The 15,843-nt window shown below is 36.2% G+C and overlaps 1 protein-coding gene across 1 annotated transcript in view; it reads right to left on the bottom strand.

Annotated features, from left to right (window-relative positions):
* SLC28A3 (solute carrier family 28 member 3) overlaps nucleotides 1–15,541 on the bottom strand; it is a 194,008-nt gene extending 178,467 nt beyond the window's left edge. Inside the window, exon 1 of the mRNA XM_053700598.1 lies at nucleotides 15,452–15,541. Coding sequence (XP_053556573.1) covers nucleotides 15,452–15,511 — 60 coding nt within the window. The 5' untranslated portion in view covers nucleotides 15,512–15,541. The remainder of the gene's footprint in view (nucleotides 1–15,451) is intronic.
* Between the last annotated feature and the right edge of the window lie 302 nt (nucleotides 15,542–15,843).

Here is a 15,843-nt window from a genome sequence, read left to right as displayed (position 1 = left end):
AATAAATAAAACAAAACACTTAAAATTCCTTGTGTCTGCAAGAGAGCCAAGTAATTTCACAAATATGTTGTTAAAAAAAGAGAAATTATGCAAGTTTTAATGTGACTGACATGAATATCTTACAGATGAAAAAAATAAAACATGGCAATATGTAGCAATACATTTTAATGGACTAGTAGCAATCTATGAGAAAATGTATAGTTTTGAGACAAAAAATGGATAAAATGGAAAAACACCTGTCTAAATCACGTTGGCAGTAATTTCTGTTACTGAATTATTTGATAATAACACAATTTTGTCATTGTAAAACCAAAAGTACAGTATTTTTGGTTGTCACAGGCTTCCTGTTAGTTTAAAAACCAAAATAAACAGCTTTAGCAAAACTTTTTCAATGCAAATAAACATGTAGCCCCCTGGCAAAAAAGGTTAAAGGGACAGTCAACACAAACATTGTTTAAATACCTTTACTACCCATTCCCCAGCTTTGCACAACCAACATGGTTATATTACTATACTTTCTAACATTTAAATCTCTAAATGTCTGACTGTTTCTAAGTCACTAAAGACAGCCCCCTGATCATTTGCTTTTTTATTTGCTTTTCACAACAGAGGAAGCTAGTTCATGTGAGCTATATAGATACCATTGTGCTCACACCCGTGGGTTCTAACAACACAGCACTAATTGGCTTTAATGCAAGTCAATAGATAATAAATAAAAAGTCATGTGATCAGGGGGCTGTCAGAAGATGCTTAGATACAAGATATAAAGTATATTAAAGGAATAGGAAAGTCAAAATTAAACGTACATGATTCAGACAGAGTATCAAATGTGCTTTGTTCTCTTAGTATCCCGTGTTAAAAATGAATATGCACATATCATACACCAGTGGGAGCTGCTGCTTATTGGTGTATTGGTGCCTGCACACATTTGTCTCTTGTGGTTGGCTAACTAGATGTGTTCAGCTAGCTGCCAGTAGTGCAATGATGTTCCATCAGCAAAGGATAACAAGAGAATAAAGCAAATTTGATAAGAGAAGTAAATAGGAAAGTTGTTTAAAATTGTATGTTCTATCTGATCCATAAAATAAAATGCTGGGGTTTACTATCCCTTTAATATAACAGTGTTGGTTATGCAAAACTGGGAAATATGTTATAAATGGATTATTTATCTTTTTAAACAATACAGTCCATTTAAGGCCCCCCTTTACCCTATCACCAGTCCACTTCAGGCACGCTCCATCCAACCATGTCTGCTTTAAGTATTAAATTACTTCACAAACATGGCTCATTCAACGATGGCCACAGTCAGTAACCCTAGTCAAAAATGATAATCTTCTTGAGTCATTCTGAAGCAATTGATGACTAGTCATCAGAAGCAATCCTGAAGTAAGCCTACAGGCCAAAATATTTAAATGAGATGACTCTGGAGTCATTCACTTGCTGTTCATGTTTGTGAAGTAATCAGTAAGGTAATCTGCTAATCATTCTGAAGTCAGGAATTGTTTACCAAAACTGATGGCTTTACAAGCTAGATGATGTCTGATAATGTGTAAATGACTTCTAAATTAGCTTGATGATCATCAAATGACCCCAGGATGGTCTCTAAAGTAATTCTGTTTGTCTTGGGTACATTTTGCCAATGCACATGCACAATAGCAGAGCATCACATTTGATGCCTGACAACAGCCATGTTTGAATGCTTACTGTCAGATTGATATGAAATAGAAATGCGTGTTTCTATTGCATATCAAGTGGTGAGATGGGCTGAGTCCTCCTCCTGTCCACTGCCCCTGATCGGGTTTTGTTTATCGATAGGTCAGTCCTTCCTTGTTCCAAACGTAAACCTAACCTTAACCCCACTTCTAACCATAGCCAAAGGCCTAAGTAAAGTTGGAATTCACTTGTCTTTCAACAGTAAAGGGATACTGAACCCAAATTGTTTCTTTCATGATTAAAAGGACAGTCTAGTCCAAAAAAAAACTTTCCTGATTTAGATAGAGCATGTAATTTTAAACAATTTTCCAATTTACTTTTATCACCAATTTTTCTTTGTTCTCTTGGTATTCTTAGTTGAAAGCTTAACCTAGGAGGTTCATATGCTAATTTCTTAGACCTTGAAGGCCACCTCTTAAGAATGCATTTTAACAGGTTTTTCACCACTAGAGGGTGTTAGTTCGTGTTTTTCATGTAGATAACACTGTGCTCATGCACATGAAGTTACCTGGGAGCCATCACTGACTGGCTAAACTGCAAGTCTGTCAAAAGAACTGAAATAAGGGGGCAGTCTGCAGAGGCTTAGATACAAGATAATCACAGAGGTAAAAAATATATAAATATAACTGTGTTGATTATGCAAAACTAGAGAATGGGTTAAAAAGGGATTATCTATCTTTTAAAACAATAACAATTCTGGTGTAGACTGTCCCTTTAAGATAGAGCATGCAATGTTAAGCAATTTTCTAATTTAATCCTATGATCAATTTTTCTTTGTTATCTTGGTATCTTTATTTGAAAAAGCAAGAATGTAAGCTTACGAGCCAGCCCATTTTTGGTTCACCACCCTGGGTAGAACTTGCTGATTGGTGATTACATTTAGCCACCAATCAGCAAACACTACTCAGATGCTGAACCAGAGATGGGCCAGCTCGTAAGCTTAAATTCCTACTTTTTCAAATAAATATACCAAGAGAACAGAGAACGAAGAAAAATTGATAATATGAGTAAATTAGAAAGCTGCTTAAAATTGCATGCTCTATCTCAAAGAAAAATAAAATGTGGGTTCAGTACCCCTTTAAATGGCTAATAGTGTATAGATGACAGAGAAAGATACCGGCTTTCTTCCAGTCTCACTCAGATATCTCTAAAGCTTGAACTTTACAGGTTTACCCACTCAAGCAATCTCTTTGGTACCTGGATCAAGTCTGAGTGGACATTAAAGAGCAATTTATGCTATTAGAAGTGTTAAAATATTTTTGCATGAAAAAGCAGTTAAACTGATACTGGAACGGAATGAAATACATGTTTGTGTAGCACCTGCGCTTAGGGACAAACTGGTCATTGTCTGATACGAATGGTATCAATAAGAATCAAGTAAAGGGAGGAAGAATAATATTATGAACAACAATATTAAAGGGGCATTCTGAAACAAAAATAACATTTACTAGTTATTTAAAATGTGTGGCTTTTTTGTTACTGACTCTTACTTAATGTGTGTAACCACCTCAAAGTCCTGCTCAGAAGCTACAAGACTTACAGCTCCCATGCAGCAAACCACTGATGATTGGCAGCTATGTGCAATTGCTGTTCTTAATTGGCTCATAGATTGTTTTTTCTTCAGCAGATCTAATTATTTGAGCTCCAGAACAGGAGATTACTTGTGTGTTCTACCCATTTTTGGAGGCCATATACACACTTAACTAGCATATGTAATGCAAACATGTTCTAATGAACTAGGGCATGTAATGTTTGCACTGTGAAGCAACTATGCATGCAAAACTTGATTTTTTCCCTATTAAACATTATGGGCCAGATTACAAGTGGAGCATTATTTAATTCTCCCGCTCGAGCGTTAACTGCGCTATAAGTAAGGTTTTTGCACTTGTGAGGTTGCGTTCATATTGGGTTAAATTACAAGTGGAGCGCTAATTTATTGCGTGCCTGCATAGGTGCAAATTTGCCCATTTGCGGCACACGATAAATAATAAGCCATTACAATTATATACAATTTTATAAATGTGTCCCAAATGCCTCCAAAATACAGTGGTGTTTATTTTATTAAAAAATAAATATTGTAGCATTTTTATTTTTTAATAACATAACTGAACCAGGCAGTTTTTGGGGTCTAAAGTTGGTGGGAGTGGGGTGCTAGAAAAAAAAACGGCACTGAAAAGTGCCTTTACATTGCGGTCTATGGGAATTGTGTGTTCCCCGTAACACATAAATATATAACCTCTTCACTGTGCTTTGGTTCTGTGCCGTGTATGATGGCATCAGAATGAGGCTCCCATTGGAGACTAAGGAAGCACACTCTTGTGAGTGCAATGATTCCCAGCAATGCGCATGCAAGCTTGCGTTTGCATTGCTGTCAACTTGTAATATCAGCGCACATTAGTGTGCACTGGTATTACTCAGTGGAGCGCAAATATAACTTTCACGAAAGCGATATTTAGCTCTCCACTTGTAATCTGGCCCATTATGAGTTGAATGAAAACTGTTTTCGCTCTTGTGCTAATCTGAAGAGTGCAAACACCTGAGATAAACCCCTTATTGTTAGCGCTCTACTCATAATCTTGCACTATGTTGTAGGGGTAATACATTTTATAGTACCAACTTTGAGAGCCAACAAAGGGAAACAAATTAAAAAGTAAATAAATGCTAGACTTACTGATGCAGATGCAGTTAAAGCCGGAGAATAGTATCTATATATAGTTTAAAATTATATTAGTTTAAGATTAAAGCTATAACTTTAACGGTTTAGTACTTTAGTGTCTATAAAGTAATGGTTGCTGCAATGCTGGAAATAAGTTTTCCCTTATCTCTCTTTTATCTGTATCCTGCTGATGACAATTAAAGACAGATATCATAGGCAATAAAAGGTTGTGTGTAATATAGGAGTATTAATGTAACTAGCAGGGTTTGTACACAAAACTGATTGCACACTCTCCTTTATTTATCTGTCACTAATAGTCCTCAGCAGAAGAGATATGCAAGGGGAAAATCTAGTTTAAAACACGGCTGTGTCCTTTACATTATAGTGCAATTGAGAAAACCAGAATTAAATTACACAAAAGGGGAACAAAATAAATAAGGAAAGTATTTTGCAAAGTATTTTATTACCCATAAACATTTTATATTACAGTCTCAATCTGTTTAATGTCCCTTTATTGTCAAATGCCTGAACACATCAGTTGGGCTCCTAATACACAGTAACTTATTTTTCCTATAAGAGGTGGTGATGTAAAATACATTTATGTATTAATTGTCTCGTGGCATAGTTAGTCTTAGTGTTATAAGCAAATGCTTTGCATATGGTTGAGCAGTGTCACTGAGGTAAATGTGTTTGTTTGCTCAGTTTATGTACAGATTCCTTTATTACTATGGTTATTACCAGGTCACTAAAGAGCTAAATGACTCATTGTAGAGTATAATAGGTTTTTTTCATATGTACTGCAGTGTAAACAAAATGTATTGGTTAGTATCCTGACTAAAAACAAGTTCCTTAGAAAACTTTCTGTTTTATTCATGTTACTTTCCTGTTTTCCTTTTTAAACTAGGATTTTTTTTTGTTTTTATTGTGTGAAAAGAAGTACTGTGCTGATTTTTACAATTAAAGATACATTGTACTCAAAAATGTTCTATCCTGCATATGAAAGAGTAGCATTTATTAATGTAAACAATATTGTTTTACCTAAAAAGTAAGTGTAAAAAAGTAAACACTGTTCAAATTTAAACTTAAACTAATACTGTAGTACTGGTTTCACTCATCCTGCTAATCCTCATTGGCTGATAGGGACAACTGCATCTTCTTTACTTCCTGCTAATTTTCATTGGCTCATAGGGACAACTGCCTCTTCTTTACTTCCTGCTAATCCTCATTGGCTGATAGGGACAATGGCCCTTTTTTACTTTATACAAATCCCAATTGGCTGATAGGGACAACTACCTCTTCTTTACTTTCTGCTAATCCTCACTGGCTGATAGGGACAACTACCTGTTCTTTACTTCCTGCTAATACTCACTGTCTGATAGGGACAACTGCCTCTTCTTTACTTCCTGCTAATCCTCATTGGCTGATAGGGACAATTACCCTTTTTTACTTCCTGCTAATCCTCACTGGTTGATAAAGACGACTGCCTCTTCTTTAGTTCCTGCTAATCCTTACTGGCTGATAGGGAAAATTGAATCTTCTTTACTTCATGCAAATCCCCATTGGCTGATAGGGACAACAGCCTCTTCTTTACTTCCTGCTAATACTCATTGGCTGATAGGGACAATTTCCTCTTCTTTACTTCCTGCTAATTCTCACTGTCTGATAGGGACAATTTCCTCTTCTTTACTTCCTGCTAATCCTCATTGGCTGATAGGGACAACAGCCTCTTCTTTACTTCCTGCTAATTCTCACTGTATGATAGGGACAACTGCCTCTGCTTTTCTTCTTGCTAATCCTCATTGTCTGATAGGGACAATTGCCTCTGCTTTTCTTCTTGCTAATCCTCACTGTTTTATAGGGACAACAGCTTCTTCTTTATTTCCTGCTAATCCTCATTGGCTGATAGGGACAACTGTCTCCTCTTTACTTCCTGCAAATCCTTATTTTCTGATAGGGACAACTGCAACTTCTTTACTTCCTGCTAATCCTTATTGTCTGATAGGGACAACTACCTCTTCTTTACTTCCTGCTAATCCTTATTGTCTGATAGGGACAACTGCCACTTCTTTACTTCCTGCTAATCCTTATTGTCTGATAGGGACAACTGGCACTTCTTTACTTCCTGCTAATCCTTATTGTCTAATAGGGACAACTACCTCTTCTTTACTTCCTGCTAATCCTTATTGTCTGATAGGGACAACTGCCACTTCTTTACTTCCTGCTAATCCTTATTGTCTGATAGGGACAACTGGCACTTCTTTACTTCCTGCTAATCCTTATTGTCTGATAGGGGCAACTACCTCTTCTTTACTTCCTGCTAATCCTCATTGGCTGATAGGGACAATGTTCTCTTCTTTACTTCCTGCTAATTCTCACTGTATGATAGGGACAATTTTCTCTTCTTTACTTCCTGCTAATCCTAATTGGCAGATAGGGACAACAGCCTCTTGTTTACTTCCTGTTAATTCTCACTGTATGATAGGTACAATTTCCTCTTCTTTACTTCCTGATAATCCTCATTGGCTGATAGGGACAATTGCCTCTGCTTTTCTTCCTGCTAATCCTCACTGTTTTATAGGGACAACAGTCTCTTCTTTAATTCCTGCTAATCCTCACTGGTTGATAGGGACAACTTCCTCTTCTTTCATTCCTGCTAATCCTCACTGGCTGATAGGGACAACTGCTTCTTCTTAACTTCCTGCTAATCCTCACTGGTTGATAGGGACAACTGCCTCTTCTTTCATTCCTGCTAATCGTCACTGGCTGATAGGGACAAGAGCCTCTTCTTTAATTCCTACTAATCCTCACTGACTAGGACAACTGCCTGTGCTTTACTTCATGCTACTCCTTATTATCTGATAGGGACAACTGCCTCTTCTTACTTCTTGATAATCCTCATTGACTGATAGGGACAACTGCCTCTTCTTACTTCTTGATAATCCTCATTGACTGATAGGGACTACTGCCTCTTATTAATTTCCTGCTAATCCTCATTGGCTGATAGGGACAACTGCCTCTTCTTTACTTCCTGCTAATCCTCATTGGCTGATAGGGACAACTGCCTCTTCTTTACGTCCTGCAAATCCTCACTGGCTAAAAGGAACAGCTGCCTCTTCTTTACTTCCTGCAAATCCTCATTGACTGATAGGGACAACTGCCTCTTCTTTACTTCCTGCAAATCCTCACTGGCTGATAGGGACAACTGCCTCTTCTTTATTTCCTGCTAATCTTCATTGGCTGATAGGGACAAGAGCCTCTTCTTTACTTCCTGCTAATCCTTATTGGCTCATAGGGACAACTGCCTCTTCTTAACTTCCTGCTAATTCTCATTGGCTGATCCTCACTTCCTTTACTTCGTGTAACCTGCAGTTACCTGCAGTTCTATACTTATCTATAGCACGCTATAATAAGACAAATGAACAAGCCTACTTCCTGCTAATTTTCAATGATTGATAGGGCTTTAAAATTGTCCTTTAAAATAGTCCCTGAGGGGCCTTGAAATACTGACAAAGACGTGTTATAGAATTTTGAAAGACCAGAGAGCTTTAGAGAATCAGACCCTTAAAGTGAGCAATTGAAAATGAACATATTAGCATCTGTCACTCCTACACCCATTATGCTGTTGCTGATTCTTATGTACATAGCTTTTCTTTAGATAATGCAAAAGTACTCATATTTTCAGTATAAGTGGTGATTTTAACAGGCAATTGCATCAAATGAAAAAAAAGGTGAAGGAGCTATTTGTAAACAATTCAAAACACCAGCAGGTAAAATAGATAATTGGAAATATATTAAAGGGGAAAAATGTTTATAGGACAATGTCCCTTAAGGTATTCTCTTCTAGCATTATTCATTTTTAAAAATATAAAATATAATTCTATCAAACTTTTTTTGACATAGCTCACAGTGTTGAGATATCATAGTGACGGAAGGAACTTTAAAGGGACACAAAAGTGAAAATGAAACTTTCATAATTAACATAGAGCACATCATTTTAAACAACTTTCCAATCAACTTCTATTATCTAAATGTGCACAATCTTTTTATATTCACACTTTCTGAGGCACTAACTCCCTCTGTGCATGTGCAAGAATTCACTGAATATATGTCTATGCAGTGTTTGATTGACTGATTGCTGTGACATGATGCAGTGGGAAAGAAAATGAAACTAACGTTTACATTTTTCAGAAGAAAATCTATTACTCATGTGAAATTCATACCAAGGGTCCAATTATCTAAAGCTCTCTGGGCTGGCAAAATTATTAAAGAATGCTCTCCAGTCCTTCTTTTTCCCTGATGGAATGATCTAAAGTCAATTTTTACCCTGAAAAACAGGGCGTCTCGCACAATAAAAATTAGCATTTTAAAAAACTATATTGTTAAGGTACATAAAAAATTGTAACAAAATTCTTCACCAAAAATCGTATTTGATCAAAAACGTAAAAAGTGTAAATTACATAGGAATACATTTTATTAAATATGCACATTGTAAATCATAATTTTAGTACACTGGATGCATAAAAAACATACAGAAATTCATACATATAAGTTTAAAATACAAAAGTGTAATTGTAGTCTGAATATCAGTGTTCCATGGGTATATATGAAATTGTCTTTATAATCCCAGTGTAAATCTGATTTTTGCACTACAGATCTCACCACATTTTTCTCGCAAAATAAAAGGTGGCAAGCTTTTCTCAAAACACTGAAGATACTTATAACCCAAATAGAAAAACACATGTATGCAAAAATATAGGCGATTGTAAGATGCTATAGCAGAAAGTAGCGTAATGGGATTTATGTTGGCTGCAGGATTTCATTTTTAAAGTGCTCCCTACTAACTTTGCTTTATGGAGTGACGTGTCCCTATCCAGCAAGATCAATTACTTGTAAGAGGAGATTTCTCACCACTCACAGTGACTGCCTATTATTTACGATTATTCCACCAGGGCAGCCCCTGCGAGGGTCGGCATTAAAAACCAAGTCTGATCTTGCGAAGTTTAGATCATCGGACCCTAAGTGCTTTTGCAATGTCTTTTTATTGTGCATTTACTGATTGAGCTAATTCTATTTAGTGATCAGCACTCTCTTGGCCAATGACTTTGTGATTGTCACATAGTTGCATATTTGTAAAGGATAAACCTTTCTCAAATTTAAATGTTATTTTGCACATATATATGTGTGTGTGTCCATTGATGTAGGGGGATGCTGATGATGTAGTTTCCAGTATGCACAGGCAAAGAGCTTTGTTTTATCGAATAGAGATAGATGTACAAAACACCTGTGAATTTCATGAATCAAGGAACATTATATTTACTAAACTGTAACCTGATACTAAATGTTTCTCTGTCTTTTATTAAACTGCGTATTTCTAAACTCAAGAAGGTGAAACAATTTTTAAGCAATTGCTAAAAAAAATCCATTGATATTAACAATGATGGAGACTATCACAAGATATCTTTATGGGCAAATGGTGTGGTTCAGTAAAATGGCTGTATATTTATTAAGGGGCTTTCCCTGACTTTGGTGCTAGAACAGATGAAGTCCCTGAAGTTGTTGGCCAAATCTCTACACTGAAGGCAGTTAAACCCATTATTGATAAGATAACTTAAAGGGACAGTCTACACCAGAATTTTTATTGTTTTAAAAAAATAGATAATCCATTTATTACCCATTCCCCAGTTCTGCATAACTAACACAGTTATATTAATACACTTTTTACGTATGTGAATACCTTGGCATCTATTTATCAAGCCGTCAACTTACTTGCATTCGACGGCACCAATACGCTCGCCTAAGATTGCCTAACATCGCTGCCGCGGACCTGACTATGTTCTCCAAAATTATCAAAAAAGCTGTGAAAAAGCCACGCACCAAGTACGGGGCGATGAGCAGCGGACTGTTGTTAACTAACAGTCATCGATCTTGCTGCTCTTCGGCTTTTTCCCAGCTTTATTGGTACCTTGTCACTAAACACCCACACTATACTATACTGTTTACCCCCTATACCGCCGCTCCCGGAGACCACTGCAACTCTAATAAATGTATTAACCCCTAAACCGCTGCTCACGGACCATGCCACAACTAAATAAAGTTTTTAACCCCTAAACCGCCGCCACCTACATTATACTTATTAACCCCTAATCTGCCACCCCCTACACCACCGCCATCTACATTATACTTATTAACCCCTAATCTGCCCCCCCCTACACCGCTGCCACTTACATTATACTTATTAACCCCTAATCGGCCCCCCCCTACACCGCCGCCACCTACATTATATTTATTAACCCCTAATCTGCCGCCCCCTACACCGCCGTCACTATATTAAATTTATTAACCCCTAAACCTAAAGTCTAACCCTAACACCCACTAACTTAAATATAATTTAAATAAATCTAAATAAATATTCCTATCATTAAATAAATTATTCCTATTTAAAACTAAATACTTACCTATAAAATAAACCCTAAGATAGCTACAATATAACTAAGAGTTACATTGTAGCTATCTTAGGGTTTATTTTTATTTTACTGGCAAGTTTGTATTTATTTTAACTAGGTACAATAGTTATTAAATAGTTATTAAAGTGAAAGTAAAGTTCACTCTGTTGCTCCACGCTGGATGGATGAAGATAGAAGATGCCGTCTGGATGAAGACTTCTGCCCGGCTGGAGGACCACTTCTGCCCGTCTGTAGGACCACTTCTGCTGGATTCGTTGAGGACTTCGGCCCGGTTGGGTGAAGACTTCTCATGGTAAGGTGATCTTCAAGGGTTTAGTGTTAGGTTTTTTTAAGGGGGTATTGGGTGGGTTTTAGAGTAGGGTTGGTTGTGTGGGTGGTGGGTTTTAATGTTGGGGGGGTGTATTTTTTTTTTTACAGGTAAAAGAGGTGATTACTTTGGGGCAATGCCCCGCAAAAGGCCCTTTTAAGGGCTATTTGTAATTTAGTGTAGGGTAGGGCTTTTTTTATTTTGGGGGGGCTTTTTTATTTTGCTAGGGGGATTAGATTAGGTGTAATTAGTTTAAAAATCTTGTAATTTGTTTATTATTTTCTGTAATTTAGTGTGTTTTTTTTGTACTTTAGATAATTTTATTTAATTGTATTTAACTGTATTTAGTTTAGGGAATTTATTTAATTATAGTGTAGTGTTAGGTGTAATTGTAACTTAGGTTAGGTTTTATTTTACAGGTATATTTGTATTTATTTTAACTAGGAAGTTATTAAATAGTTAATAACTATTTAATAACTATTGTACCTAGTTAAAATAAATACAAACGTGCCTGTAAAATAAAATTAACCCTAAGATAGCTACAATGTAACTCTTAGTTATATTGTAGCTAGCTTAGGGTTTATTTTATAGGTAAGTATTTAGTTTTAAATAGGAATAATTTATTTAATGATAGAAATATTTATTTAGATTTATTTAAATTATATTTAAGTTAGTGGGTGTTAGGGTTAGGGTTAGACTTAGGTTTAGGGGTTAATACATTTAATATAGTGGCGGCGGTGTAGGGGGAGACAGATTAGGGGTTAATAAATATAATGTAGGTGGCGGCGGTGTAGGGGGGCAGATTAGGGGTTAATAAGTATAATGTAGGTGGCGGCGGTGTAGGGGGGGCAGATCAGGGGTTAATAAGTATAATGTAGGTGGCGGCGGTTTATGGGCGTCAGATTAGAGGTTAATAAGTATAATGTAGGTGGCAGCGGTGTAGGTGGGGCAGATTAGGGGTTAATAAGTATAATGTAGGTGGCGACGGTGTAGGGGGCGGCAGATTAGTGGTGTTTAGACTCGGGGTACATGTTAGGGTGCTAGGTGTAAACGTTCCCATAGGAATCAATGGTATATCGCGCAGCAGTTCCCATTGATTCCTATGGCATCCACCGCCTCCAGGGCGGCGGATTGAAAACCAAGTACGCTGGGCTGCAATAGTGGCGAGCGTACCTGGTAGAAAATTGATAACTAGCAAAAGTAGTCAGATTGTGCTGAATATACATTCGGAACATCTGTAATGATGTAAGCATTGATCTGTGTCGGACTGAGTCCGGCGGATCGTATGTTATGTCACAAATTTCTACTTTTGCCGGTCTGTAGGGTTTGATAACTAAGGGGAATCAGGCTCGCCACAAATACACTGTGGAATTCCAGCATATTTGCGGTTGACGGCTTGATAAATAGATGCCCTTGTATGTAAGCCTCTGCAAACTGCCCCCTTATTTCAGTTCTTTTGACAGACTTGCATTTTAGCCAATCAGTGGTGACTCCTAGGTAACTCCACGTGCTTAAGAACAATGTTATCTATATGGCACACAGGAACTAACACCCTCTAGTTGTAAAAAAATGGCAAAATGCTTTCAGATAAGAGGTGGCCTTCAAGGGCTAAGAAATGAGCATATGAGTCTACCTAGGTTTAGCTTTCAACTAAGAATACCAAGAGAACAAAGCAAAATTGATGATCAAAGTAAATTAGAAAGTTGTTTAAAATTACATGCCCTATCTGAATCATGAAAGTTTATTTTTGACTAGACTGTCCCTTTAAGAAAATATTTTATGCAAATGAACTGCATTATTTAAATACAATAAGCGGACATGAAACCCTAATGATTTTTTCATGGTTCAGAGAGATCATGTGATTTTACACAATTTTCAAATGTACTTCTATTATCTAATGTGCTTGATTCTTTTGGTATCCATTGTTGAAAAGCATACCTAGATAAGGCTAGGATCAGCAAAGCATTAATGGAAGTTAGCTGCTGATTGGTGGCTGCACATATATGCTTCTTTACATTGGCTTATCCAATGTGTTCAGTCAGCTCCCAGCAGAGCATTGCTGTTCCTTCAACAAAGGATAGAAGAAATTCAAGCAAATTAGATTTAAAAAAATTAAATGGTGACGTTATTTAAAATTCTATGTTCTATCTGAATCATAAAAGAAAAAATGGTGGTTTCATTTCCCTTTAAGTGACACAAAATAAACAGAAGTGCTTATGTGCTTCAAAACACTGAATAAACAAATCTAAAAAACACCGCTGATACTTATATTGAGGTGGATGTTGCAATTCCAACGAGCAATAATGTTATTTCTATAACAGTCCAAAAATGATCAACCTCCCCCGCTGGGGTTTCCTCAAAGAGAAACAGAAGAAAGGGGTCTAGTAGTATTAAAGGGCCAGTAAACCTAGGAAATAATGTTATATAATTCTGCACATAGTGCAGAATTATATAACATTAGCTTTGCTCCAGATTTCTAAAGTGAATAGTTAAATAGATATCACGTAAAGAAAACAGAACGTCGCTCCTGGCTCTACTGAGCGGGTCTGTTTTCTTCTCCTACGCGCATCTGGTCACGCTGTCTAATCACAGCCGGCCCGATCGCGCTATTAAAACCAATGTAGCTCGCTCCCGCTACCAGACCAGAGCGGGAGCGAGCTACATTGATTTTAATAGCGCGATCGTGCGCCCTGTGAATAGACAGCATGCCGTGATGCGCTTAGCAGAAGAAAACAGACCCGCTCAGTAGAGCCAGGAGCGACGTTCTGTTTTCTTTACGTGATATCTATTTAACTATTCACTTTAGAAATCTGGAGAAAAGCTAATGTTATATAATTCTGCACTATGTGCAGAATTATATAACATTATTTCCTAGGTTTACTGGCCCTTTAAACTGTATAAATAAACAAATACCCAGTGGAAAATGTAGGTACACACATACTCCAGAGCTTCAAGCTCTGGTATTAAGTGCTTGTAAATAATCCAATGGCATAAACAGGATCGCTGGTCCATTTTCCACCAGTTATCTGTTTACATCTACAGTTTAACACTACGAGACCACTTCTTTTTCTCATTGAGGACACCCCGGGTGAGGTGATCATCTGTGGACAGTTATAATAATAACTCTGCAACATTATTGCTACTTTGAATTGCAACATCCACCCTATAATAATGGAAGTATCTGTGGTGTTCATGTGTATTCACTTTTTAGATTTGTTCATGTCCCTTTAAGACAATTTTTTCATTAAAAAAAGATTGTTAAAACAGAATAATTTTAATTTATATTTAAAGGGAAGTACATGTCTGTGCACAACTGGGCCTCTAATTAATTACTACTCCCTCTGCTATTAATAGGCAGTGCCACACTTTACAGGCATACAAATAAAGGTTTCTTTATTTTCTCAGTAGAGAAACATTATTTTTACAATAAACAAAAATAATATATATATATTTTTTTTTAAATACCTTTTTGAGATGCAACAAAATTTTGACTTTTATGTCCCTTTACAATTTGTAGTGCAAATAATGCAGTAAATATTATCAGTATAAAAACAAAAAACTAATTTTAAGATGTGCATTGTTAGAAAAACCTACAACAAGTTTATAAAATAAATCCAGATTCTCTAATAAGGGTTTGAAAAATGTTTTACATTACTTGAAAAAACGTTATGTTGGTCTACAAAAAGATTAGCTTTTAAATTACAAAAAAATCCCATGAGTTTCTCAACTTCTTTGCACTTTGTAAATAAACAGCTGTTAAACAAATGTTACAAGTTTTCTTTAAATATTAATCAGTACAACATTAACTTTATTTAACTCAGTCTTTATGTTTTGTGCAAATATATACTCAACTGTAAATCTAGTATTGAAAGTTCCACTCTGCAACAAAATAAATACATTTCTCTCTTATTTTAGTAAATATTCACCATAAAGATTATTTGAAGCACTAATTTTAGCAAATATACTATGATGAGTTCTTGCTAGAAAAAGTTTCAATACTTCCTCATTAAAACACCTAGAAGTTTTAAAGCTGTTGCAAATGGAAAAAAAAACATAACATTAGAAGAATACAAATCAATTCCTTTCTCTAAAAGGTAGCACAAACTAAAATCAGCTTGTAGCTCTAAATGGTGAAGCAAAATCTCCAAAAGCTATTTGTTTTACAATAAATACATAGGCACATCATATGCTATGAGATCATTATGCTTGTTTTGAAGTTAGGTATCTGTTGTAGCTGAATATGTTTATCATATTGTATAACAAAACATTGCAATTGTTGCACCGATGTAAAGAGATTAAAAAGTGACGTACCTGGAATGCAGAATTGATTAACCCATCACTGGCCATCTGTTTTTTGTGATTCTGCTCCATCGCACAAAACAGCAGCGTTGTGAAAGTGTGTATGAATGTTCAGTCCATGCAATGTTCTATACAAGTTTACCTGTCTGCAGCCACTCCCAGTATGGATTTTCTTTCCCTGCTCCGCCCTACAGATTCTGATTGTTCATTCTTTTGGATTTCTAAAGAAAAGCAGTGTGGCACTTTCCATATAAAGGATGTTAATGGAACTGTAGTAACTAATTGTGTTTTTCCTATAGGTGAGAACGAGTTAATTCAAAACCAATGTGTTACAGACTCATGCATACACTTGTTTCATTTGATATATACATTTTAGGAAGCCAGGTAGATCATACAATTTTAAA

Source organism: Bombina bombina, chromosome 2 (genome assembly GCF_027579735.1).
Source record: "Bombina bombina isolate aBomBom1 chromosome 2, aBomBom1.pri, whole genome shotgun sequence".
NCBI lineage: Eukaryota > Metazoa > Chordata > Amphibia > Anura > Bombinatoridae > Bombina > Bombina bombina.
This window is presented reverse-complemented; position numbering and strand designations above follow the sequence as displayed.